This window comes from Petromyzon marinus, unplaced genomic scaffold (genome assembly GCF_048934315.1).
Source record: "Petromyzon marinus isolate PM22_M1 ecotype Great Lakes invasive population unplaced genomic scaffold, UKy_Petmar_22M1.pri1.0 PM_Scaffold_372, whole genome shotgun sequence".
Classification (NCBI taxonomy): Eukaryota; Metazoa; Chordata; class Hyperoartia; order Petromyzontiformes; family Petromyzontidae; genus Petromyzon; species Petromyzon marinus.
The window spans coordinates 55,945-81,890 of record NW_027423360.1 but is presented as its reverse complement, the minus strand read 5'-3'; the positions used below and the strand labels follow the sequence as shown (position 1 = coordinate 81,890).

The 25,946-nt window shown below is 53.4% G+C and overlaps 1 protein-coding gene across 1 annotated transcript in view; it reads left to right on the top strand.

Annotated features, from left to right (window-relative positions):
• The window catches only part of LOC116937120 (volume-regulated anion channel subunit LRRC8A-like), a 32,473-nt gene that overhangs the window by 6,410 nt on the left and 117 nt on the right, over positions 1–25,946 (top strand). Inside the window, exons 2-9 of the mRNA XM_076064297.1 lie at positions 332–505; positions 7,397–7,561; positions 8,331–8,528; positions 14,551–15,022; positions 16,287–16,405; positions 22,209–22,448; positions 25,367–25,492; positions 25,636–25,707. Of these exons, the coding sequence (XP_075920412.1) occupies positions 7,424–7,561; positions 8,331–8,528; positions 14,551–15,022; positions 16,287–16,405; positions 22,209–22,448; positions 25,367–25,492; positions 25,636–25,707 (1,365 nt within the window). The 5' untranslated portion in view covers positions 332–505; positions 7,397–7,423. The remainder of the gene's footprint in view (positions 1–331; positions 506–7,396; positions 7,562–8,330; positions 8,529–14,550; positions 15,023–16,286; positions 16,406–22,208; positions 22,449–25,366; positions 25,493–25,635; positions 25,708–25,946) is intronic.

The following is a 25,946-nucleotide window of genomic DNA, read 5'->3' as shown; positions in this document are numbered from 1 at the left end:
CCACCACCCACACACCCACCCACACCCCACCCACCCACACACACACCCACAAACACACACCCACCCAACCACACCCCACCCACACCCAAACCCACACACACACCCACACACACACACCCACACCCAAACCCACACACACACCCACCCACACCCCACCCACACCCAAACCCACACACACACACACCCACCCACACCCACCCACACCCCACCCACCACCGCTACTGCACTTTATAAAAGCGTCGTTGTTGCTCCGGGCTCAGCTCCACAAATCACTACTACTACTACTGCTGCTGTTGTTGTTGTCACCCGGCCACTTGGCAACTGTCCCCAGATCCTCGCCGCGCCTGGAAGCCGCAGCCTCTGGTGGTGGTGGTGGTGGTGGCGGTGGTGGCGGTGGTGGCGGTGGTGGCGGTGGTGGCGGTGGTGGTGGAGGAGCAGGAGGAGGTGGTGAACTTGGGACTTGCTCACGTGGTGAGCGGATGGGCGTGAGGTGACGGAACGAGAGGTGGGTGACGGGACAGAGGGAGACACGCACGGGACACGGGGACACGGGGAGAGACGGTGAGAGACACACACACAGAGAGAGACACAGGGACACACAGAGACACAGAGAGACACTGGGAGAGACACAGAGAGACGCAGAGAGACACAGAGAGACAGACAGTGAGAGTCATAGGGACACAGAGAGAGAGACACAGAGAGACACACAGAGAGACACACAGAGAGAGACACAGGGACACACAGAGACACAGAGAGACACTGGGAGAGACACAGAGAGACGCAGAGAGACACAGAGAGACACACAGTGAGAGTCATAGGGACACACAGAGAGAGACACACAGAGAGACACAGGGACACACAGAGAGAGACACAGAGAGACACACAGTGAGACACAGAGACACACAGAGAGACACAGAGAGACACACAGAAACTAGAGACACACAGAGAGAGAGACATAGAGAGACACATAGAGAGACACAGAGAGACACAGAGAAAGAGACAGAGTGAGACACAGAGAGACACACAGAGAGACACACAGAGAGACACACAGAGAGACACACAGAGAGAGACACAGAGAGAGACACGCAGACACACACACAGAGACACACAGAGACACAGAGAGAGAGACACAGAGAGACACACAGACAGAGACACAGAGAGAGACACACACAGAAACACACAGAGACACAGAGAGAGAGACACAGAGAGAGAGACACAGAGAGAGACACAGTGAGAGACACAGAGAGACACACAGAGAGACACACAGAGACACAGAGAGACACACAGAGACACAGAGAGAGAGACAGAGAGACACACAGAGAGACACAGTGAGAGACACAGTGAAAGACACAGAGAGACACACAGAGAGAGACACACAGAGAGAGACACAGAGAGAGACAGAGTGAGAGACACACAGAGAGAACGACAGACAGAGACACAGAGAGACACAGAGAGAGAGACACACAGAGACACAGAGAGACACACAGAGACACAGAGAGAGAATCAGAGAGAAACACAGAGAGAGACACAGTGAGAGACACAGTGAAAGACACAGAGAGACACACAGACAGAGACACAGAGACACACACACAGAGACACAGAGAGAGACACACACAGAGAGAGACACAGAGAGAGACACAGTGAGAGACACACAGAGAGAACGACAGACAGAGACACAGAGAGACACAGAGAGAGACACGCAGAGACACACAGACACACACAGACACACAGAGAGAGAGACACAGAGAGACAGATACTCAGCAAAGGGACGCCACCACCAAAGGCAAAGATCCCCCATGTAGCCTGTAACAGGCTGTAGGGGCAAGTGCTGTGAGCGAGCGGCACCTATGAAGGCTGCCGGCACTGTGGCACACGAGGGGGTGGGGTGGCCAGCACCACGCCCGGCCGCCTTTGTCTCCCTCAGTGGCAAAGTTTACCACATGCACACACACGTACATACACTCACACATACACTGACACATACACTCACACACACACAACAACAACAACAACCGCCATTCGCCACTAAGTGGCGGTGACGTCACCACGACGCTTGTGCCAGGCTATGTGCACCCTGAGGCCACGTGAAGTGTCGAACGCCCGCTGGCAGGAGGTCACGGGGCAGACCCAGGTGCCACGGGTCGACTGACTGAGATGACTGGCTGATGCACCACCTGTGCCCCCTACTGTGCCAACCTGCTGTGCTTTAGCCACCCGGCGCTCCGCTCGTTGTTGTGAGCGTCGCTCCTCCGCCCTCCGTTGTTGTTGGAGGGCGACTGCCTCCAACTGCCCAGTAGCATCCTTCACGAGCCTCCTCCACAGAGGCCGATCTTGACACCGCTGGTACCAGTCATCGGCAAGTCCACTCAGCTCCACGTCCTCCTGTACCACATCACTCCATCTCTTCTCTAGCCCATGCCGCGCCCATTTAGCCCCCTTTATCTGGCCGAACAAAAGCTGTTTAGGCATGCGGTGGCTGGGCATGCGGGCTACATGACCCAGCCAACACAGTCTTGCCTGCCGGAGGAACTTAATGATGGGAATGTGTCCAGATCTTTCAAGGATTTATGAGCTCCTCACACAATCCAGCCTGGCTAAACCCAGGATGGATCGTAGCCAGGCCAGCCTAAATGTTTCTAACCGGCGAAGATGTTCCATTAGGGGGGGTCCACGTTTCGCAAGCATAGGGAAGGGAGGGAATGACTGTGGCCGAGAAGACCCAAAGCTTTGTGTGAAGCGACAGACCAGGTAGCTTCCACACAGCGTTACGCAGCCGATGAAAAGGTAATTCCGCTCGACTGATTCCGAGTGAGACTGCTGTTATCAAACTGGAGCCGGCCATGAGCACACTGTCCAGGTATGGGAAACTCTCCATTCTCTCCACAACTGCCCCATCACCGATTGGGAGTTGTGGGGGTGGAGTGTCCAAAGGCACAACATACCCAGGCAGGTGCTTAGTTTTGGTGGGGCTGATGGTAAGGCCCCACCTCTTGGTGGCAAGCTCCAGGTTCAGCAGCAGCGCCTCCAACTCCTCCTCTGAGTGAGCAGCAATTACCAGATCATCGGCATACATAACGTGGTTGACCAATAGGCAGCCATCCTTTGATTGCACCCGGGCATCAATCAGCCTCCCATTTATCTGTACCAGATGGAAATTCCTCCGGTACAGCTATCGGAGGCTTCATGTACTACGTGGTCGAAATAGATGTCAAATAATGTGGGAGCCAGAGGACATCCCTGTCACACCCGAAGGTGAACAGGGAATGGCTCCGACTCCCAGCCACGTAGTTTTACCCTGGCCTGCCCAGCATCATGAAGGTCCTTAATGATCAGTTCAGTTTATTTATTTTGGTATAGCCCTGTGAGCCATCCGGCTCTTGAATCGGGTGCAACCACAACAAACAAAAAAACAAAAACACGAACAAGAAAAACATCTTATAGTGACTGTGTGTGACTGTGCAAACAGAAAATCCATGGGAAAAAAAAAACAGCAAAAATATTCCTGAAAAAAGCACCGTACACCAACGCTGTGTGCAAAAAATCCCAGTGGGATGCAAGTCAAACAACAACAACAACCACAAAAACTTAGATTAAGGCCATCAGTCTAACTCTGTACTACAACAAAGCAAACATGTCCAAACCAAAAAACTTTTCCAAATCACCAAAGAATAAAGCCATAATTGCAACGTAACAGTGATCACAAGGACTGTGACCGAATTTTTACAATAAACTACATAAATAGCATGTAACACCAAACCCTAGAGCCATAGCTGGCTGCATGAGTTACTCCACAACAACAGAAGCATCGGTCGGAGTATCAAATTTTTCAATGCACCTTTAAGATCAGCACGCTAAATCAAAATACAGATAATACTTTGCAGCGTCATCCGGAGCGAAACATTTTATTTTATTTTAGGCCACTGAATAGCAGTGGCAGCTAGGGGTGTGCAACCCCTCTAGAGCAGTTTTGAGAGAAGATCTCATTGGTAGAGATTCAAGTTGCAGTTTATTGGCACTAGCATTCCAGACTCTGGGGGCATCAATAGCAAAGGCCCTTCCTCCAGTTTTTGTACGGCAATAGGGAATGTGAAGCTGGTAAATGAGCGAAGACCTGAGGTCAAATTTGTTCTTTGAAACAGAGAGGAGATCCAGCAGGTAGTCTGCGGATTTTTGTTGTAAGTACATCGTGAATAAATAAGATCTGGTGCACAAGCCGTCGAACATTAAGAGATGTTAAGTTTGACCCAATGTGGAGATCACAGTGGTGAGTCCTATATGGGCAGTTCAACGTAAATCTTAAGGCCGAGTGATAGATGGAATCAAGCTTCTTCAATACAGTACTTGGGGCTGATTTATACACGATGTCACAGTAGTCAAGTAGAGGCAGTATGGTAGCTTTTATCAATTCCAAACGGAACATTGGGGGGAAGCAGTGCTTATATCGATACAGAAAACCAATTTTTATTTTGCTCTTTTTACCAATCTAATCAATGTGATCTTCAAAATTCAGTTTTGAATCCAGGATGACCCCAAGATACTTATAGATCTGGACTTGCTCTATTTGACAATTATTTAAGGAATGTAATTGGGGAAAAATAACGTCATGCTTTAGTCCCGGTGAGAAGCATAGCACCTTGGTTTTGGAGGTATTCAGGACTAGTTTAAGAGCAACTAGCTGATGTTGTACTTTGTTGAAATCACCCTGGAGCTTAGCAATCACGTCATCTGGAGAGCGGCCAGCAGTAATCAGTATCGTGTCATCTGCAAAAAGATTTACCCTGGAATGATCCAGGTCAGTGCCCAAGTCATTGACGTAAAGAGAGAACAAGAGGGGGCCGAGGATGGAACCCTGTGGAACCCCTTTTGTCATCTTAACACTGTTTGACCTCCAACCATCTGTGAATACAGTTTGGGTGCGAGAAAAGAGGTAATTTTGTAACCATTTTACTGCGTTTTTGGAAAAACTGAGGCAACTTAGTTTACTAAGCAGGGTGTTGTGGTCTACTGTATCAAAAACTTTGGAAAGGTCTGGAAAAAGACAGGCACAGTACTGCTTATTATCAAGGCTACTGTAAATTTGATTCAGAGAGTCTAATGCAGCAGATGTGGTGCTATATATTTTTTCGGAACCCAGATTGTTTTAAATGTAGTAGATTGTTGGTGGACAGGAAACTGCTAATTTGGTAGGTCAATAATTTTTCAAAAATTTTCATCAACGGGGACAAAATTGAGATAGGTCGGTAGTTATTTGGATCATCTTTAGGGCCCCCTTTGTGAAGTGGACGGACATAGGAATGTTTCCATGCTAGAGGAACTGATGCTTCTTTGATGGACAGGTTGAAAATATGGGCTATAAGTTTGTATATTAGGTGACCAACAGTTAGTAGAGCAAAGACGGGAAAACTATCTGCTCCGGTAGAGGAGGACCCTTTGAGGTAGGACAGTTGTTTCAGAACATTACTTTCGTGGATTGGCTGGAAACTAAATTCGTTTAATGTTTGGACAGGGGTGTAGGAATTTGCATGAGCAGGGGTGACTCCCAATACATTATCAAAAAGATTACCAGCTTCAGACAAATGAAGGTTAAAATTGTCAACTATTTTTTGGGGGATCTGAAAAATATTCCCCATTTCGGTTAAGCTCAACGGGCAGATTGTCTGTTTTGGATGCCTTTTCGATAGATTTGATTGTTTTCCAAAAAATCCTGGCATTTCCATGTGATTCCAGGAGAGTGGAGGAAAAATAGGCATTTTTTGCATGCCGTATTTTTTTGACGCATCTATTCCTTAAAATCCTGTATTCTAGCCAGTCATTGACCAAATTACTTTTCTGAGCACATGCCCAAGCCTTGTCCCTAGTTTTCATGAGCTTTGTGATCAAAGGATCAAACCATGTGGGCGGTTGCCTTTAGTTTTAAATCTAACCAACGGAGCATGTTTATTAAGAATTTGGAGAAACGTGTACCTGAAGGTCTCCCAAGCCTTAGGTTGGGGATATCACAGACCTTGTCAATATCCGAGTGAAGCACATCATTAGTAAATGCCTGAGTGCTGAAGTGTCTCATAGAGTGCTTCTCAACCAATTTAGGGGGGCTTTGGGTCTGGCTGATGATCTCACACCAAAAATGAAGGAGTGATCACTAAGGTTATTACCCAGAACACCAGTCAGTGTGAAATTGTGAGGGGCATTTGTCAATAGGACGTCAAGCAGAGATGCCTGTCCCGGATTTTTTAGGTTGGGTCTTGTGGGAACGTGTATTAATTGAAACAGGTTAAATTCACCCACTAAAACTATTTCACCTTTAGGGAGGCCCCCAAAAATCTCTCTCAGTGCAGATGCAGCTTTAACATCCTTCCCACTAGGCGGTCTATAGCAGCATACTACCAATATCTGTTGATTATTTGGAAGAGTTATTCTGAGAGGCAAACCTTCAAAGCAACATTTTTTAAACAAGGAGTGAGCTGGTGAACATGCAATAGTGTTACGAACATAGATGGCAATTCCACCTCCTTTAGATCCTCGGTCAAGCCGAAAAAGGTTTTAGTTGTCAATCGTAATCTGCAAGTCATTGACGGCAGGAGTGAGAAATGTTTCTGTTAGGCAAAAAATGTCCGGGTCAAGATTTGCCACTTCTAGTTTTAGTTGACTTAATTTAATCACAAGCCCTCTGATGTTGACATGTAGAACACCAACACCTTTCCTGCCAGAAACATCTACGGAATTATACGAGTTTCTACAGAATTATACAAGTGAGCAGAGTGTCAGGGACTCCGAAAGCACGAAGAACAACCCAGAGCCCAGGCCTACTGATGGTATCATAGGCCTTGACCAGGTCAATAAAGCAGAGATGTAAGTCTTGTTGGAATTCCCTACACCTCTGCTGTAGCAGACGGACAGAAAATATGGCATCTGTGCAGGACCGCCCTTTCCTGAAACCGCATTGGGGCTCCGCAAGCCTCTCCTCAGCGTGCCTGGCAAGGCGATGTTGAATAACCCTTGCCAGGACCTTTCCCGGCACACCGAGGAGTGAGATGCCCCTGTAGTTGTTACAGTCTGTGCGGTCCCCCTTCTTAAAAAGGAGGACCACCAGGGCATCCTTCCAATCCTGCGGAACCCGTCCAGTGGTCCAGACCGTTGTTATGATGTCATATAGGGCAGCCTGCGCACAAACGCCACCCTCCCTCAGCATTTCGCTTGGGAGATCATCTCTGCCCGCTGCCTTTCCTGGTCTCAGACTCCGGATCGCCTTCAGTACTCCCTCAACAGATGGCACCTCAGCCAGCCACTCACAGGGGGGTGACTTCTTCCTCCTCCAATATTTGATGACCTGCTCAATCTACCTGACTCTCCCCCTCCCTGTCTCTCCCTCCATCTCTCCCTGTACCTCTGACCCCAGGCTCTACCCACCCGAGCGTGAGGGGCCATGATCCCCGTCACCGACCTGCGCTACTTTGCCGACACCCACCAGAGCTTCCGCGTGCTCAAGCCCTGGTGGGATGTCTTCATGGACTACACGGCCATGGTCATGATGATGATCGCTGTGTTTGGCGGAACCCTGCAGGTGGGGAGACGGGGGGGTGGCGTTGGGGGGGAGGGGGGGTGGACGTATGGGTGGACGTCACTCGGACGTCACTCGGACGTCCACTCTACACTATACACTACACTATACACTACACTATACACTACTATGCACTACACTATACACTACACTATACACTACACTATACACTACTATACACTACACTATACACTGCACTATACACTACACTATACACTACTATACACACTACACTATACACTACTATACACTACACTACACACTACACTATACACTACACTATACACTACACTATACACTGCTACACACTATACACTACACTACTATACACTACACTATACACTACACTACTATATACTACACTATACACCACACTATACACTACACTATACACTACACTATACACTGCTACACTACTACACTACTATACACTACACTATACACTACACTGCTATACACTACACACTACACTATATACTACACTATACACTACACTACACTATACACTACACTATACACTACACTATACACTACACTATACACTACACTACTATACACTGCACTACTATACACTACACTACTATACACTACACACTATACACTACACTATACACTACACTACTATACACTACACTATACACTACACTATACACTACACTACTATACACTACACTACACACTACACTACACACTACAGTATACACTATACACTACTACACTATACACTCCACTACTATACACTATACACTACTACACACTATACACACCGCAGGTCACCCAGGACAAGATGATCTGCCTGCCCTGCAAGCACTTTGAGGGCGACCGCTGCCTGGCGTCCAGGGCGGATGTCCTGGCCGTGGTGTCGCTCAACGCCTCTCGGGAGGCCGCGGCCGCGGGCTCGTCCACCTCGTCGTCCACCGCGTCGTCCACCGCGTCGTCCACCTCGTCGTCCACCTCGTCGCAGGTGGCGGTGAGCGACAGAGGTGGCGTCGCCGTCACCGTCGTTGCCGTCGTCGTCGTCGTCATCGTCGTCGTCTTCATCGTCACTGTCATTGTCATGATTGTCATCATCGTTGTCATCATCATTGTCATCGTCACTGTCATTGTCATGATTGTCATCATCGTTGTCATCATCATTGTCATCGTCATTGTCATTGTCGTCATCATTGTCATCATCGTCACTGTTATTGTCATCATTGTCATCATCATTGTCATCATCATTGTCATCATCATTGTCATCATTGTCATCATCATTGTCATCATCGTCTCTGTCATTGTCATGATTGTCATCGTCATTATCGTTGTCACCGTCATCATCGTCATCATCATCACCGTCATCATCGTTGTCATCGTCATCATCGTCATCACCATCTACAGAGATGGTGAGCGATGATGGTGGTGGTGGTGGTGGTCACGATGGAGGTGCTGCCCCAGATGGCCACTGCGATCGGCGTCACGTGATCACCGGCGTCACGTGATCACCGGCGTCACGTGATCACCGGCGTCACGTGATCACCGGCGTCACGTGATCACCGGCGTCACGTGATGACCGGCGTCACGTGATCACCGTCGTCACGTGATTACCGGCGTCGCCCTCGTGACGCTGTGTGGCTGTGTGGCTGTGTGGCTGTGACGCTGTGACTGTGATGCTGTGTGACTGTGACGCTGTGTGGCTGTGACGCTGTGTGTCTGTGTGGCTGTGACGCTGTGTGACTGTGTGTCTGTGTGGCTGTGACGCTGTGTGTCTGTGTGTCTGTGTGGCTGTGATGCTGTGTGGCTGTTACGCTGTGTGTCTGTGTGGCTGTGTGGCTGTGACGCTGTGTGACTGTGACGCTGTGTGACTGTGTGGCTGTGTGGTTGTGTGATTGTGACGCTGTGTGGCTGTGTGGTTGTGTGATTGTGACGCTGTGTGATTGTGTGGCTGTGTGGTTGTGTGACTGTGACGCTGTGTGGCTGTGACGCTGTGTGGCTGTGACGCTGTGTGGCTGTGTGGCTGTGACGCTGTGTGGCTGTGACGCTGTGTGTCTGTGTGGCTGTGTGACTGTGTGGCTGTGACGCTGTGTGGCTGTGACGCTGTGTGGCTGTGTGGCTGTGACGCTGTGTGGCTGTGTGGCTGTGACGCTGTGTGGCTGTGACGCTGTGTGGCTGTGTGGCTGTGACGCTGTGTGGCTGAGTGGCTGTGACGCTGTGTGGCTGTGTGGCTGTGAGGCTGTGTGACTGTGTGGCTGTGACGCTGTGTGGCTGTGACGCTGTGTGGCTATGTGGCTGTGACGCTGTGTGGCTGTGACGCTGTGTGTCTGTGTGACTGTGACGCCGTGTGGCTGTGACGCCGTGTGGCTGTGACGCCGTGTGACTGTGTGGCTGTGACGCCGTGTGGCTGTGTGGCTGTGACGCCGTGTGACTGTGACGCCGTGTGGCTGTGACGCCGTGTGGCTGTGACGCCGTGTGGCTGTGCGGCCGCGACAAGGGCGGTGGTGGCGCTCGTCCACGCGTCCGTCCACGCGTGGCGGCGTCAGTTATTCGGTGCCGAAGGGTTTCCAGGCGGCAGCGTCGTCTTTGTTCACCACCTTCACACCGGGCACAACACGTTCGCCCTCGCACCCCTCCCTAGCCGTCCAGCCTCACCTAACGGAAGCGCCGGCCGGCGTGGCGCCGGCCGGCGCCGGCCCGGGACGGCCACCAACTCTGCGGCCGCGCAGCGATCCCGAGCGGAGACCGCGGCTAGACGAGACGGCTTCCCAGGACCGGCAGCCCCGAGCTCCCCGCTCTCGGACGCTTTTATGCTCCCGCCGCCGCGGCCTGGCCCCGCCTTCTGGAACCCACTAGGGCAGCGCCCCCCCCCCAAAACTTTTTGGCACCAGCGACCGGTTTCGTGTTTAGACAATTTTTTTTTATTCACGGACCCCGGTGGGGGTGGGGGGGGGGGTTGATCATTTGGTCTTTCCAACCTTTTCACAGAAGCTCTCCGGCAACGTTTTTTACTGATTGTGGCTACTAGGGGGTTAGAGCTTGTGGGCTTACTCATGTAGGCTACTAGGGGTTAGAGCTTGTGGGCTTACTCATGTAGGCTACTAGGGGTTACAGCTTGTGGGCTTACTCATGTAGGCTACTAGGGGTTAGAGCTAGTGGGCTTACTCATGTAGGCCACTAGGGGTTACAGCTTGTGGGCTTACTCATGAAGGCTACTAGGGGTTAGAGCTTGTGGGGTTACTCATGTAGGCTACTAGGGGTTAGAGCTTGTGGGCTTACTCATGTAGGCTACTAGGGGGTTAGAGCTTGTGGGCTTACTCATTGTGGCTACTAGGGGTTAGAGCTTGTGGGCTTACTCATGTAGGCTACTAGGGGTTAGAGCTTGTGGGCTTACTCATAGAGGCTACTAGGGGTTAGAGCTTGTGGGCTTACTCATGTAGGCTACTAGGGGTTAGAGCTTGTGGGCTTACTCATGTAGGCTACTGGGGATTAGAGCTTGTGGGCTTACTCATGTGGGCTACTAGGGGTTAGAGCTTGTGGGCTTACTCATGTAGGCTACTAGGGGTTAGAGCTTGTGGGCTTACTCATGTAGGCTACTAGGGGCCTAGCTTGTGGGCTTACTCATGTAGGCTACTAGGGGTTATAGCTTGTGGGCTTACTCATGTAGGCTACTAGGGGTTACAGCTTGTGGGCTTACTCATGTAGGCTACTAGGGGTTACAGCTTGTGGGCTTACTCATGTAGGCTACTAGGGGTTAGAGCTTGTGGGCTTACTCATGTAGAGGCTACTAGGGGTTACAGCTTGTGGACTTACTCATGTAGGCTACTAGGGGTTAGAGATTGTGGGCTTACTCATGTAGGCTACTAGGGGTTAGAGCTTGTGGGCTTACTCATGTAGGCTACTAGGGGGTTAGAGCTTGTGGGCTTACTCATTGTGGCTACTAGGGGTTAGAGCTTGTGGGCTTACTCATGTAGGCTACTAGGGGTTAGAGCTTGTGGGCTTACTCATAGAGGCTACTAGGGGTTAGAGCTTGTGGGCTTACTCATGTAGGCTACTAGGGGTTAGAGCTTGTGGGCTTACTCATGTAGGCTACTGGGGATTAGAGCTTGTGGGCTTACTCATGTGGGCTACTAGGGGTTAGAGCTTGTGGGCTTACTCATGTAGGCTACTAGGGGTTAGAGCTTGTGGGCTTACTCATGTAGGCTACTAGGGGCCTAGCTTGTGGGCTTACTCATGTAGGCTACTAGGGGTTATAGCTTGTGGGCTTACTCATGTAGGCTACTAGGGGTTACAGCTTGTGGGCTTACTCATGTAGGCTACTAGGGGTTACAGCTTGTGGGCTTACTCATGAAGGCTACTAGGGGTTAGAGCTTGTGGGCTTACTCATGTAGGCTACTAGGGGTTAGAGCTTGTGGGCTTACTCATTGTGGCTACTAGGGGTTAGAGCTTGTGGGATATTCAAGTAGGCTACTAGGGGTTAGAGCTTTTGGGCTTACTCATGTAGGCTACTAGGGGTTAGAGCTTGTGGGCTTACTCATATAGGCTACTAGGGGATATAGCTTGTGGGCTTACTCATGTAGGCTACTAGGGGTTAGAGCTTGTGGGCTTACTCATGTAGGCTACTAGGGGTTAGAGCTTGTGGGCCTACTCATGTAGGCTACTAGGGTTTAGAGCTTGTGGGCTTACTCATGTAGGCTACTAGGGGCCTAGCTTGTGGGCTTACTCATGTAGGCTACTAGGGGCCTAGCTTGTGGGCTTGCCAACACCACGTGACTGAGACGAGTTGCGCGGTGCGGGAAAGAGGCGCGGATGGAAGTGGTGAATCATTAAATAATGGGACGCGGGGCCACGTGATAGGACTCTCCGCTCTCACCTCCTGCGGCCCGGGAGTTGTGGACCCCTGCACTAGGGGGGTTCAAGACGGGGTTCAAGACGGGGTCTTCCTTGACCCTCGCCCCGGTTCCTCCGCCCTGCCGACACGCACAGCCATGGACACCGCGCTCACCGGCTTGTGCACTGTTTGTCCACCGCATTCGCCGCTGCCCGGGCACCAGCCGGCGCTATTACACTCCACATTCATGCGTCTGTCCATGCATCCATCCATCTGTGCATGCGTCTATCCATACACTCATCCATCCATCTGTCTGTGCATCCGTCCATCCTTAAATCCATCTGTCCGTCCATCCATCCATCCTTACACCGATCCATCCATCCATCTGTCCGTCCATCCTTACACCCATCCATCCATCTCTCCATCTGTTCGTCCATCCATCCGTCTATCCATCCATCCATCTGTCCATCCATCCTTACATCCATCTGTCCGTCCATCCATCCATCCATCCTTACACCCATCCATCCATCTGTCCGTCCATCCTTACACCCATCCATCCATCTCTCCATCTGTCCATCCATCCATCCGTCTATCCATCCATCCATCTGTCCGTCCATCCTTACATCCATCCATCTGTCCATCCATCCATCCGTCTATCCATCTGTCCGTCCATCCTTACACCCATCCATCCATCTCTCCATCCGTCCATCCATCCATCCGTCCATCCATCCATCCATCTGTCTATCCATCCATCTCTCCATCCGTCCATCCATCCATCCGTCCATCCATCTGTCTATCCATCCATCCATCTCTCCATCCGTCCATCTGTCTATCCATCCATCCATCTCTCCATCCGTCCATCCATCCATCCGTCCATCCATCCATCCGTCTATCCATCCATCCATCTCTCCATCCGTCCATCCATCCGTCCATCCATCCATCTGTCTATCCATCCATCCATCTCTCCATCCGTCCATCCATCCATCCGTCCATCCATCCATCCATCCGTCTATCCATCTATCCATCTCTCTATCCATCCATCCATCCGTCCATCCATCCATCCATCTGTCTATCCATCCATCCATCTCTCCATCCGTCCATCCATTCATCCGTCCATCTATCCATCCATCCATCTCTCCATCCGTCCATCCATCCATCCGTCCATCCATCCATCCATCTGTCTATCCATCCATCCATCTCTCCATCCGTCCATCCATCCATCCATCTGTCTATCCATCCATCCATCTCTCCATCCGTCCATCCATCCGTCCATCCATCCGTCCATCCATCCATCCATCTGTCTATCCATCCATCTCTCCATCCGTCCATCCATCCATCTGTCTATCCATCCATCTGTCTATCCATCCATCCATCTCTCCATCCGTCCATCCATCCATCTGTCTATCCATCCATCCATCTCTCCATCCGTCCATCCATCCATCCGTCCATCCATCCATCCATCCATCTGTCTATCCATCCATCCATCTCTCCATCCGTCCATCCATCCGTCCATCCATCCATCTGTCTATCCATCCATCCATCTCTCCATCCGTCCATCCATCCATCTGTCCATCCATCCATCTGTCTATCCATCCATCCATCTCTCCATCCGTCCATCCATCTATCCATCTGTCTATCCATCCATCCATCTCTCCATCCGTCCATCCATCCATCCGTCCATCCATCCATCCATCGCTCCATCTCTCCATCCGTCCATCCATCTATCCATCTGTCTATCCATCCATCCATCTCTCCATCCGTCCATCTCTCCATCCGTCCATCCATCCATCCGTCCATCCATCCATCTGTCTATCCATCCATCCATCTCTCCATCCGTCCATCCATCCGTCCATCCATCTGTCTATCCATCCATCCATCTCTCCGTCCATCCATCCATCCGTCCATCCATCCATCCATCTGTCTATCCATCCATCCATCTCTCCATCCATCCATCCATCTGTCTATCCATCCATCTGTCTATCCATCCATCCATCTGTCTATCCATCCAACCATCCATCCGTCCATCCATCCATCCATCTGTCTATCCATCCATCTGTCTATCCATCCATCCATCTCTCCATCCGTCCATCCATCCACCCATCCGTCTATGCGCCCATCTACCTATGCATACATCCACAATCCATCCGTCCAACCCTTCCGTATCTCCCACCCTCTCCACCTCCCCCTCCAGAGTCACCGGCGATCAGCGGTGCGCGCCGACCTGGACCGCCAGCAGTACTCGTACGTGGACGCGGTGTGCCACGAGCGGGTCCTCCACTGGTTCGCCAAGTACTTCCCCTACCTGGTCCTCCTGCAGACGGCGCTGCTGCTCGCCTGCTCCAACCTGTGGCTCCGCTACCCCCGCACCAGCTCCAAGCTGGAGCACTTCGTCTCCATCCTGGGGCGATGCTTCGACTCGCCGTGGACCACGCGGGCCCTGTCCGAGACGGCCGTCGGCGAGGAGGCCGCCGGGGTGGCCGCCGACCTCCGCAGGCCGTCGGCGGCGGCGGTGCCGCACGGAGGCGGCGGCGGAGGCGGCGGAGGCGGCGGCGGAGGCGGTGGAGGCGGCGGAGGCGGTGGAGGCGGTGGTGGGTCGGTGTCGTCCGTGGAGGCGCTGCGGTACCGTGCGTCGCGACTCAGCCAGGACAGCTTCACGCCATCCAGTAAGGGGTGGGCTGGGGGCGGTGGTGGTGGTGGTGGTGATGGTGGTGGTGGTGGTGGTGATGGTGGTGGTGGTGGTGGTGATGATGGTGGTGATGATGGTGGTGGTGATGGTGGTGGTGATGGTGGTGGTGATGGTGGTGGTGATGGTGGTGGTGATGGTGGTGATGGTGGTGGTGATGATGGTGGTGATGGTGGTGATGGTGGTGATGATGATGGTGATGATAATGATGGTTGTGATGGTGGTGATGGTGGCGGTGATGGTGATGATGAAGATGGTGATGGTGGTGATGATGGTGGCGGTGATGGTGATGATGAAGATGGTGATGATGGTTTGTTTGCTGGTGACTTTGTGTGTTTCATATCGAAATCGTCTCCAGTGCTTTTGCTGCTGGCGGCAATAAAAGTTGTTTAAAAGTCAAAAGTCTCTCAACTCTCTCTAAACTCTCTCTCAACTTACCCACTCATCTCTCTCTCAACTCACTCAATTCTCTCTCAACTCACTCACCCACTCATCTCTCTCTCAACTCACTCAATTCTCTCTCAACTCACTCACCCACTCATCTCTCTCTCAACTCTCTCTCTCAACTCACTCACCCACTCATCTCTCTCTCAACTCACTCACCCACTCATCTCTCTCTCAACTCTCTCTCAACTCACTCACCCACTCATCTCTCTCTTAACTCTCTCTCTCAACTCACTCACCCACTCATCTCTCTCTCAACTCACTCACCCACTCATCTCTCTCAACTCACTCACCCACTCATCTCTCTCCACTCACTCACCCACTCATCTCTCTCAACTCACTCACCCACTCATCTCTCTCAACTCACTCACCCACTCTTCTCTCTCAACTCACTAACTCACTCATCTCTCTCTCCTCTCTCTCTCGACTCACTCACCCACTTATCTCTCTCTAAACTCTCTCTCAACTCACTCACCCACTCATCTCTCTCAACTCACTCACCCAATCATCTCTCTCAACTCACTCACCCACTCACCCACTCATCTCTCTCTCAACTCACTCACCCACTCATCTCTCTCAACTCACTCTCTCTCTCAACTCACTCACCCACTCATCTCTCTCTAAACTCTCTCTCAACTCACTCACCCACTCATCTCTCTCTCAACTCACTCACCCACTCATCTCTCTCAACTCTCTTTTTCTCAACTCACTCACCCACTCATCTCTCTCAACTCACTCACCCACTCATCTCTCTCTCATCTCACTCATCCACTCACCTCTCTCACTCCGCGTGTGAGTAGTTGGATATCCCCAGGGGCTTCCTCGGTCTCCGACGAGCGGAGATCCCAACGCCACGGACTTCCCCTGCGGAGGAGGAGGAGGAGGCAGCAGCCTCCTGGACCGACAGGAGGGAGAGCAGGTGGCACGTTCACACCGCCACGTGTCTCTGTGTGTCTCTGTGTGTCTCTGTGTGTCTCTGTGTGTGTCTCTGTGTGTCTCTGTGACTCTATGTGTGTCTCTGTGTGTCGCTGTGAGTCACTGTGTGTCTCTGTGTGTCGCTGTGAGTCGCTGTGAGTCACTGTGAGTCTCTGTGTGTCTCTGTGTGTCGCTGTGTGTCTCCGTGTGTCACTGTGTGTCTCTGTGTGTCTCTGTGTGTCTCTGTGTGTGTCTCTGTGTGTCACTGTGAGTCACTGTGTGTCTCTGTGTGTCTCTGTGTGTCACTGTGAGTCTCTGTGTGTCTCTGTGTGTCGCTGTGAGTCGCTGTGAGTCACTGTGAGTCTCTGTGTGTCTCTGTGTGTATCTGTGTGTCTCCGTGTGTCTCTGTGGTTCTGTGTGTGTCACTGTGAGTCTCTGTGTGTCTCTGTGTGTCTCTGTGTGTGTCTCTGTGTGTCTCTGTGTCACTGTGTGTCTCTGTGTGTCACTCTGAGTCTCTGTGTGTGTCACTGTGTGTCTCTGTGTGTGTCTTTGTGTGTCGCTGTGTGTCTCTGTGAGTCTCTGTGTGTCTCTGTGTCTTTGTGTGTCTCTGTGAGTCTCCGTGTGTCTCTATGTGTCACTGTGTGTCACTGTGTGTCACTGTGAGTCTCTGTGTGTCTCTATGTGTCTCTTTGTGTCTCTGTGTGTCACTGTGAGTCTCTGTGTGTGTCACTGTGTGTCTCTGTGTGTGTCTCTGTGTGTCTCTGTGTGTGTCTCTGTGTGTATCTGTGTGTCTCTGTGTGTCTCTGTGTGTCTCTGTGTGTCACTGTGTGTGTCACTATGTGTCTCTGTGTGTGTCTCTGTGTGTCTCTGTGTGTGTCTCTGTGTGTATCTGTGTGTCTCTGTGTGTCTCTGTCACTATGTGTCTCTATGTGTCACTGTGAGTCTCTGTGTGTGTCTCTGTGTGTATCTGTGTGTCTCTGTGTGCCTCTGTGTCACTGTGTGTCTCTATGTGTCACTGTGAGTCTCTGTGTGTGTCACTGTGTGTCTCTGTATGTCTCTGTGTGTCGCTGTGTGTCTCTGTGAGTCTCTGTGTGTCTGTGTGTCACTGTGTGTCTCTGTGTGTCTCTGTGTGTGTCTCTGTGTGTATCTGTGTGTCTCTGTGTGCCTCTGTGTCACTGTGTGTCTCTATGTGTCACTGTGAGTCTCTGTGTGTGTCACTGTGTGTCTCTGTGTGTCTCTGTGTGTCGCTGTGTGTCTCTGTGAGTCTCTGTGAGTCTCTGTGTGTCTGTGTGTCACTGTGTGTCTCTGTGTGTGTCTCTGTGTGTCTCTGTGTGTGTCTCTGTGTGTATCTGTGTGTCTCTGTTTGTCTCTGTGTGTCTTTGTGTGTGTCTCTGTGTGTGTCTCTGTGTGTCTCTGTGTGTCTCTATGTGTCACTGTGTGTCACTGTGTGTCACTGTGAGTCTCTGTGTGTCTCTATGTGTCTCTTTGTGTCTCTGTGTGTCACTGTGAGTCTCTGTGTGTGTCACTGTGTGTCTCTGTGTGTGTCTCTGTGTGTCTCTGTGTGTGTCTCTGTGTGTATCTGTGTGTCTCTGTGTGTCTCTGTGTGTCACTGTGAGTCTCTGTGTGTGTCAGTGTGTGTCTCTGTGTGTCTCTGTGTGTCGCTGTGTGTCTCTGTGTGTCACTGTGAGTCTCTGTGTGTGTCACTGTGTGTCTCTGTGTGTGTCTCTGTGTGTGTCTCTGTGTGTCTCTGTGTGTCTCTGTGTGTCACTGTGAGTCTCTGTGTGTGTCTCTGTGTGTGTCTCTGTGTGTCTCTGTGTGTGTCTCTGTGTATATCTGTGTGTCTCTGTTTGTCTCTGTGTGTCTTTGTGTGTGTCTCTGTGTGTGTCTCTGTGTGTCTCTGTGTGTGTCTCTGTGTGTCTCTGTGTGTGTCTCTGTGTGTCTCTATGTGTCACTGTGTGTCACTTTGAGTCTCTGTGTGTCTCTGTGTGTCTCTTTGTGTCTCTGTGTGTCACTGTGAGTCTCTGTGTGTGTCACTGTGTGTCTCTGTGTGTGTCTCTGTGTGTATCTGTGTGTGTCTCTGTGTGTCTCTGTGTGTCTCTGTGTGTCACTGTGAGTCTCTGTGTGTGTCACTGTGTGTCTCTGTGTGTCTCTGTGTGTCGCTGTGTGTCTCTGTGAGTCTCTGTGTGTCTCTGTGTGTCACTGTGAGTCTCTGTGTGTGTCACTGTGTGTCTCTGTGTGTGTCTCTGTGTGTGTCTCTGTGTGTCTCTGTGTGTCTCTGTGTGTCACTGTGAGTCTCTGTGTGTGTCACTGTGTGTCTCTGTGTGTCTCTGTGTGTCGCTGTGAGTCTCTGTGTGTGTCACTGTGTGTCTCTGTGTGTGTCTCTGTGTGTCTCTGTGTGTCGCTGTGTGTCTCTGTGTGTCTCTGTGTGTCTCTGTGTGTGTCTCTGTGTGTATCTGTGTGTCTCTGTGTGTCTCTGTGTCACTGTGTGTCTCTGTGTGTGTCACTGTGTGTCTCTGTGAGTCTCCGTGTGTCTCTGTGTGTCACTGTGTGTCACTGTGAGTCTCCGTGTGTCTCTGTGAGTCTCTGTGTGTCTCGGTGTGACTCTGTGAGTCTCCGTGTGTCTCTGTGTGTCACTGTGTGTCACTGTGAGTCTCCGTGTGTCTCTGTGAGTCTCTGTGTGTCTCGGTGTGTCTCCATATGTCTCTATGTATGTCTATGTATCTCTATGAGTTTCTGTGTTTTTATTAATCTCCCTCCCTCTTCCCTTCCTTCCCTCTCCTGCCCGCCTTCCTACCTCCCCCCCTCCCTCTCTCCCTCCCTCTCTCCCTCCCCTCCCTCCCTCCCTCCCTCTCTCCCTCCCTCTCCCTCCCTCCCTCCCCCCCTCCCTCTCTCCCTCCCTCCCTCCCTCCCCCCCTCCCTCTCTCCCTCCCTCCCTCTCTCTCTCTCCCCCTCCCTCCCTCCCTCCCCTCTCCCTCCCTCCCTCCCTCCCCTCCCTCCCTCCTCCCTCCCTCCCTCTCCTCCCTCTCCTCCCCCCTCCATCCCCCCTTTCCCCTCCTCCCCCCTTCCCCCCTCCATCCCTCCCCCCTTCTCTCTTCTCCCTCCCTCTCTCCCTCCCTCCCTCTCTCCCTCCCCCCCTCCCTCCCTCCCTCCATCCCTCCCCCCCTTCTCTCTTCTCCCTCCCTCCCCTCTCCCTCTCCCCCTCTCCCCTCTCCCCTCCTCTCCCCGCTCCCCGCGCACCAAGGCACGTGCCCTCTTTGAGAAAGTGAAGAAGTTCCGTGGCCACGTGGAGTGCAGCGAGTGTGTGTCTATGTATCTCTATGAGTCTCTGTGTTTTTATTAATCTCCCTCCCTCTTCCCTTCCTTCCCTCTCCTGGCCCCCTCCCTCTCTCCCTCCCCCCCTCCCTCCCCTCTCCCTCCCCTCTCCCTCTCCCTCCCCTCTCCCTCCCTCCCCTCCCCCTCTCCCTCTCCCTCCCCTCCCCGCTCCCCCGCGCACCAAGGCACGTGCCCTCTTTGAGAAAGTGAAGAAGTTCCGTGGCCACGTGGAGTGCAGCGAGTGTGTGTCTATGTATCTCTATGAGTCTCTGTGTTTTTATTAATCTCCCTCCCTCTTCCCTTCCTTCCCTCTCCTGGCCCCCTCCCTCTCTCCCTCCCCCCCTCCCTCCCCCCTCCCTCCCTCCCTCTCCTCCCTCTCCTCCCCCCTCCATCCCCCCTTTCCCCTCCCCTCTCCCTCCCTCCCCTCCCCGCTCCCCCGCGCACCAAGGCACGTGCCCTCTTTGAGAAAGTGAAGCAGTTCCGTGGCCACGTGGAGTGCAGCGAGTGTGTGTCTATGTATCTCTATGAGTCTCTGTGTTTTTATTAATCTCCCTCCCCTCTCCCCTCTCCCCTCCCCGCTCCCCCGCGCACCAAGGCACGTGCCCTCTTTGAGAAAGTGAAGAAGTTCCGTGGCCACGTGGAGTGCAGCGAGTGTGTGTCTATGTATCTCTATGAGTCTCTGTGTTTTTATTAATCTCCCTCCCTCTTCCCTTCCTTCCCTCTCCTGGCCCCCTCCCTCTCTCCCTCCCCCCCTCCCTCCCCCCTCCCTCCCTCCCTCCCCTCTCCCTCCCTCTCCTCCCTCTCCTCCCCCCTCCCTCCCCTCTCCCTCTCCCCTCTCCCCTCTCCCCTCCCCGCTCCCCGCGCACCAAGGCACGTGCCCTCTTTGAGAAAGTGAAGAAGTTCCGTGCCCACGTGGAGTGCAGCGAGTGTGTGTCTATGTATCTCTATGAGTCTCTGTGTTTTTATTAATCTCCCTCCCTCTTCCCTTCCTTCCCTCTCCTCCCTCTCCTCCCCCCTCCCTCCCCTCCCCCTCTCCCTCTCCCTCCCCCTCTCCCCCTCTCCCCGCGCACCAAGGCACGTGCCCTCTTTGAGAAAGTGAAGAAGTTCCGTGGCCACGTGGAGTGCAGCGAGTGTGTGTCTATGTATCTCTATGAGTCTCTGTGTTTTTATTAATCTCCCTCCCCTCTCCCTCCCCTCTCCCTCCCTCCCCTCCCCCTCTCCCTCTCCCTCCCCTCCCCGCTCCCCCGCGCACCAAGGCACGTGCCCTCTTTGAGAAAGTGAAGAAGTTCCGTGGCCACGTGGAGTGCAGCGAGTGTGTGTCTATGTATCTCTATGAGTCTCTGTGTTTTTATTAATCTCCCTCCCCCCCTCCCTCCCTCTCTCCCTCCCCCCCTCCCTCCCCCCTCCCTCCCTCCCCCCTCTCTCCCTCTCCCCTCTCCCTCCCCCCTCTCCCCGCGCACCAAGGCACGTGCCCTCTTTGAGAAAGTGAAGAAGTTCCGTGCCCACGTGGAGTGCAGCGAGTGTGTGTCTATGTATCTCTATGAGTCTCTGTGTTTTTATTAATCTCCCTCCCCTTTCCTCTCCCCTCTCCTCTCCCCTCTCCCCGCGCACCAAGGCACGTGCCCTCTTTGAGAAAGTGAAGAAGTTCCGTGCCCACGTGGAGTGCAGCGAGTGTGTGTCTATGTATCTCTATGAGTCTCTGTGTTTTTATTAATCTCCCTCCCCTCTCCTCTCCCCTCTCCTCTCCCCTCTCCCCGCGCACCAAGGCACGTGCCCTCTTTGAGAAAGTGAAGAAGTTCCGTGGCCACGTGGAGTGCAGCGAGTGTGTGTCTATGTATCTCTATGAGTCTCTGTGTTTTTATTAATCTCCCTCCCTCTTCCCTTCCTTCCCTCTCCTGGCCCCCTCCCTCTCTCCCTCCCCCCCTCCCTCCCCTCTCCCTCCCCTCTCCCTCCCCTCTCCCTCCCTCCCCTCCCCCTCTCCCTCTCCTCCCCTCTCCCCGCGCACCAAGGCACGTGCCCTCTTTGAGAAAGTGAAGAAGTTCCGTGGCCACGTGGAGTGCAGCGAGTGTGTGTCTATGTATCTCTATGAGTCTCTGTGTTTTTATTAATCTCCCTCCCCTCTCCCCTCTCCCCTCTCCCCCTCTCCCCGCGCACCAAGGCACGTGCCCTCTTTGAGAAAGTGAAGAAGTTCCGTGGCCACGTGGAGTGCAGCGAGTGTGTGTCTATGTATCTCTATGAGTCTCTGTGTTTTTATTAATCTCCCTCCCCTCTCCCCTCTCCCCTCTCCCCCTCTCCCCGCGCACCAAGGCACGTGCCCTCTTTGAGAAAGTGAAGAAGTTCCGTGGCCACGTGGAGTGCAGCGAGTGTGTGTCTATGTATCTCTATGAGTCTCTGTGTTTTTATTAATCTCCCTCCCCCTCTCCCTCTCCCTCCCCTCTCCCTCCCTCCCCTCCCCCTCTCCCTCTCCCTCCCCTCCCCGCTCCCCGCGCACCAAGGCACGTGCCCTCTTTGAGAAAGTGAAGAAGTTCCGTGGCCACGTGGAGTGCAGCGAGTGTGTGCACGCCGTGTACCTGCGCCAGGCGTGGCTGCGCACGGTGCTGCTGGTGGCGGCGCTGGGGCTCACGCTGGCGTCGGCGCGGGGGATCCGCTTCGACGTGGACTGCGCTGTCAGCCTCGGAGCCTTCACCGGCTACCGCGTGTACCGCTGTGCACACTCTCTGGCCACGCTCTTCAGGGTACGTGTGTGTGTGTGTGTGTGTGGGGTACGTGTGTGTGTGTGGTACGTGTGTACCGCTGTGCACACTCTCTGGCCACGCTCTTCAGGGTACGTGTGTGTGTGTGTGTGTGGTACGTGTGTACCGCTGTGCACACTCTCTGGCCACGCTCTTCAGGGTACGTGTGTGTGTGTGTGGGGGGTACGTGTGTGTGTGTGTGGTACGTGTGTACCGCTGTGCACACTCTCTGGCCACGCTCTTCAGGGTACGTGTGTGTGTACGTGTGTGTGGGGTACGTGTGTACCGCTGTGCACACTCTCTGGCCACGCTCTTCAGGGTACGTGTGTGTGTGTGTGGGGGGTACGTGTGTGTGTGGGGTACGTGTGTACCGCTGTGCACACTCTCTGGCCACGCTCTTCAGGGTACGTGTGTGTGTGTGTGTGGGGTACGTGTGTGTGTGTGTGGTACGTGTGTACCGCTGTGCACACTCTCTGGCCACGCTCTTCAGGGTACGTGTGTGTGTACGTGTGTGTGGGGTACGTGTGTACCGCTGTGCACACTCTCTGGCCACGCTCTTCAGGGTACGTGTGTGTGTGTGTGTGTGGGGTACGCGTGTGTGTGTGTGGGGGTACGTGTGTACCGCTGTGCACACTCTCTGGCCACGCTCTTCAGGGTACGTGTGTGTGTGTGCGTGTGGGGGGTACGTGTGTACCGCTGTGCACACTCTCTGGCCACGCTCTTCAGGGTACGTGTGTACCGCTGTGCACACTCTCTGGCCACGCTCTTCAGGGTACGTGTGTACCGCTGTGCACACTCTCTGGCCACGCTCTTCAGGGTACGTGTGTGTGGGGGGTACGTGTGTACCGCTGTGCACACTCTCTGGCCACGCTCTTCAGGGTACGTGTGTGTGTGTGTGGTACGTGTGTACCGCTGTGCACACTCTCTGGCCACGCTCTTCAGGGTACGTGTGTGTGTGTGTGGGGTACGTGTGTACCGCTGTGCACACTCTCTGGCCACGCTCTTCAGGGTACGTGTGTGTGTGTGTGGGGTACGTGTGTACCGCTGTGCACACTCTCTGGCCACGCTCTTCAGGGTACGTGTGTGTGTGTGTGTGTGGGGGGTACGCGTGTGTGTGTGTGGGGTACGTGTGTACCGCTGTGCACACTCTCTGGCCACGCTCTTCAGGGTACGTGTGTGTGTGTGTGGGGTACGTGTGTGTGTGTGTGTGGGAGGTACGTGTGTACCGCTGTGCGCACTCTCTGGCCACACTCTTCAGGGTACGTGGTATGTGTGGGTACGTGTGTGTGTGTGTGTGGGGTACGTGTGTACCGCTGTGCACACTCTCTGGCCACGCTCTTCAGGGTACGTGTGTGTGGGGGGGGGTACGTGTGTGTGTGTGTGGGGGGTACGTGTGTGTGTGTACGTGGGTTACGTGTGTACCGCTGTGCGCACTCTCTGGCCACGCTCTTCAGGGTACGTGTGTGTGGGGGGTACGTGTGTGTGGGGGGTACGTGTGTGTGTGTGTGTGGGGGGTACGTGTGTACCGCTGTGCACACTCTCTGGCCACGCTCTTCAGGGTACGTGTGGGTGTGTGTGTGTGGGGTACGTGTGGGGTGTGTGTGTGTGGGGTACGTGTGTACCGCTGTGCACACTCTCTGGCCACGCTCTTCAGGGTACGTGGTATGTGTGTGTGTGTGGGGGGTACGTGTGTGTGTGTGTGTGTGGGGTACGTGTGTACCGCTGTGCGCACTCTCTGGCCACGCTCTTCAGGGTACGTGTGTGTGTGGGTACGTGTGGGTGGGGGGTACGTGTGTGGGGGGTATGTGTGTGTGTGTGGTACGTGTGTGTGGGGGGTACGTGTGTACCGCTGTGCGCACTCTCTGGCCACGCTCTTCAGGGTACGTGTGTGGGGGGGTACGTGTGGGTGGGGGGTACGTGTGTGGGGGGTATGTGTGTGTGTGTGTGATACGTGTGTGTGGGGGGTACGTGTGTACCGCTGTGCGCACTCTCTGGCCACGCTCTTCAGGGTACGTGGTATGTGTGGGGGGTACGTGTGTGTGTGTGTGTGGTACGTGTGTACCGCTGTGCGCACTCTCTGGCCACGCTCTTCAGGGTACGTGTGTGGGTGGGGTACGTGTGGGGGTACGTGTGTAGGGTACGTGTGTGTGTGTGTGGGGGGTACGTGTGTACCGCTGTGCGCACTCTCTGGCCACGCTCTTCAGGGTACGTGTGGGTGTGTAGGGGGGTACGTGTGTGTGTGTGTGTGGTACGTGTGTACCGCTGTGCGCACTCTCTGGCCACGCTCTTCAGGGTACGTGTGGGTGTGTGTGTGGGGGGTACGTGTGTTTGTGAGTGGGGTACGTGTGTGTGGGGGGTATGTGTGTGTAGGGGGGGTACGTGTGTGTGTGGTACGTGTGTACCGCTGTGCGCACTCTCTGGCCACGCTCTTCAGGGTACGTGGTATGTGTGTGTGTGTGGGGTACGTGTGTGTGGGGGGTACGTGTGTACCGCTGTGCACACTCTCTGGCCACGCTCTTCAGGGTACGTGTGTGTGGGGGGTACGTGTGTGTGTGTGTGTGGGGGGTACGTGTGTACCGCTGTGCGCACTCTCTGGCCACGCTCTTCAGGGTACGTGTGTGTGGGGGGGTACGTGTGTGTGGGGGGTACGTGTGTGGGGGGTACGTGTGTGGGGGGTACGTGTGTGTGGGGTACGTGTGTGTGGGGTACGTGTGTGTGTGTGTGGGGGGTACGTGTGTGTGTGTGGGGGGTACGTGTATGTGTGTGGGGGGTATGTGTGTGTGTGGTGGTTGTTGTAGTGGTTGTTGTTGTGGTGGTTGTTGTAGTGGTTGTTGTTGTGGTGGTTGTTGTAGTGCTTGTTGTTGTGGTTGTTGTTGTAGTGGTTGTTGTAGTGGTTGTTGTTGTTGTGACGCTGTGTGTAGGTGCTGTGCCTGCTGTACGTGGCCCTACTGCTGTTCTACGGGGCCGTGTGTGTCTACACGCTGCTGTGGATGGTGGTGGTGGTTGTAGTGGTTGTTGTAGTGGTTGTTGTTGTTGTGACGCTGTGTGTAGGTGCTGTGCCTGCTGTACGTGGCCCTGCTGTTGTTCTACGGGGCCGTGTGTGTCTACACGCTGCTGTGGATGGTGGTGGTTGTTGTAGTGGTTGTTGTAGTGCTTGTTGTAGTGTTTGTTGTTGTGACGCTGTGTGTAGGTGCTGTGCCTGCTGTACGTGGCCCTGCTGTTGTTCTACGGGGCCGTGTGTGTCTACACGCTGCTGTGGATGGTGGTGGTGGTTGTAGTGGTTGTTGTAGTGGTTGTTGTTGTTGTGACGCTGTGTGTAGGTGCTGTGCCTGCTGTACGTGGCCCTGCTGTTGTTCTACGGTGCGGTGTGTGTCTACACGTTGCTGTGGATGGTGGTGGTTGTTGTAGTGGTTGTTGTAGTGGTTGTTGTGACGCTGTGTGTAGGTGCTGTGCCTGCTGTACGTGGCCCTGCTGTTGTTCTACGGGGCCGTGTGTGTCTAC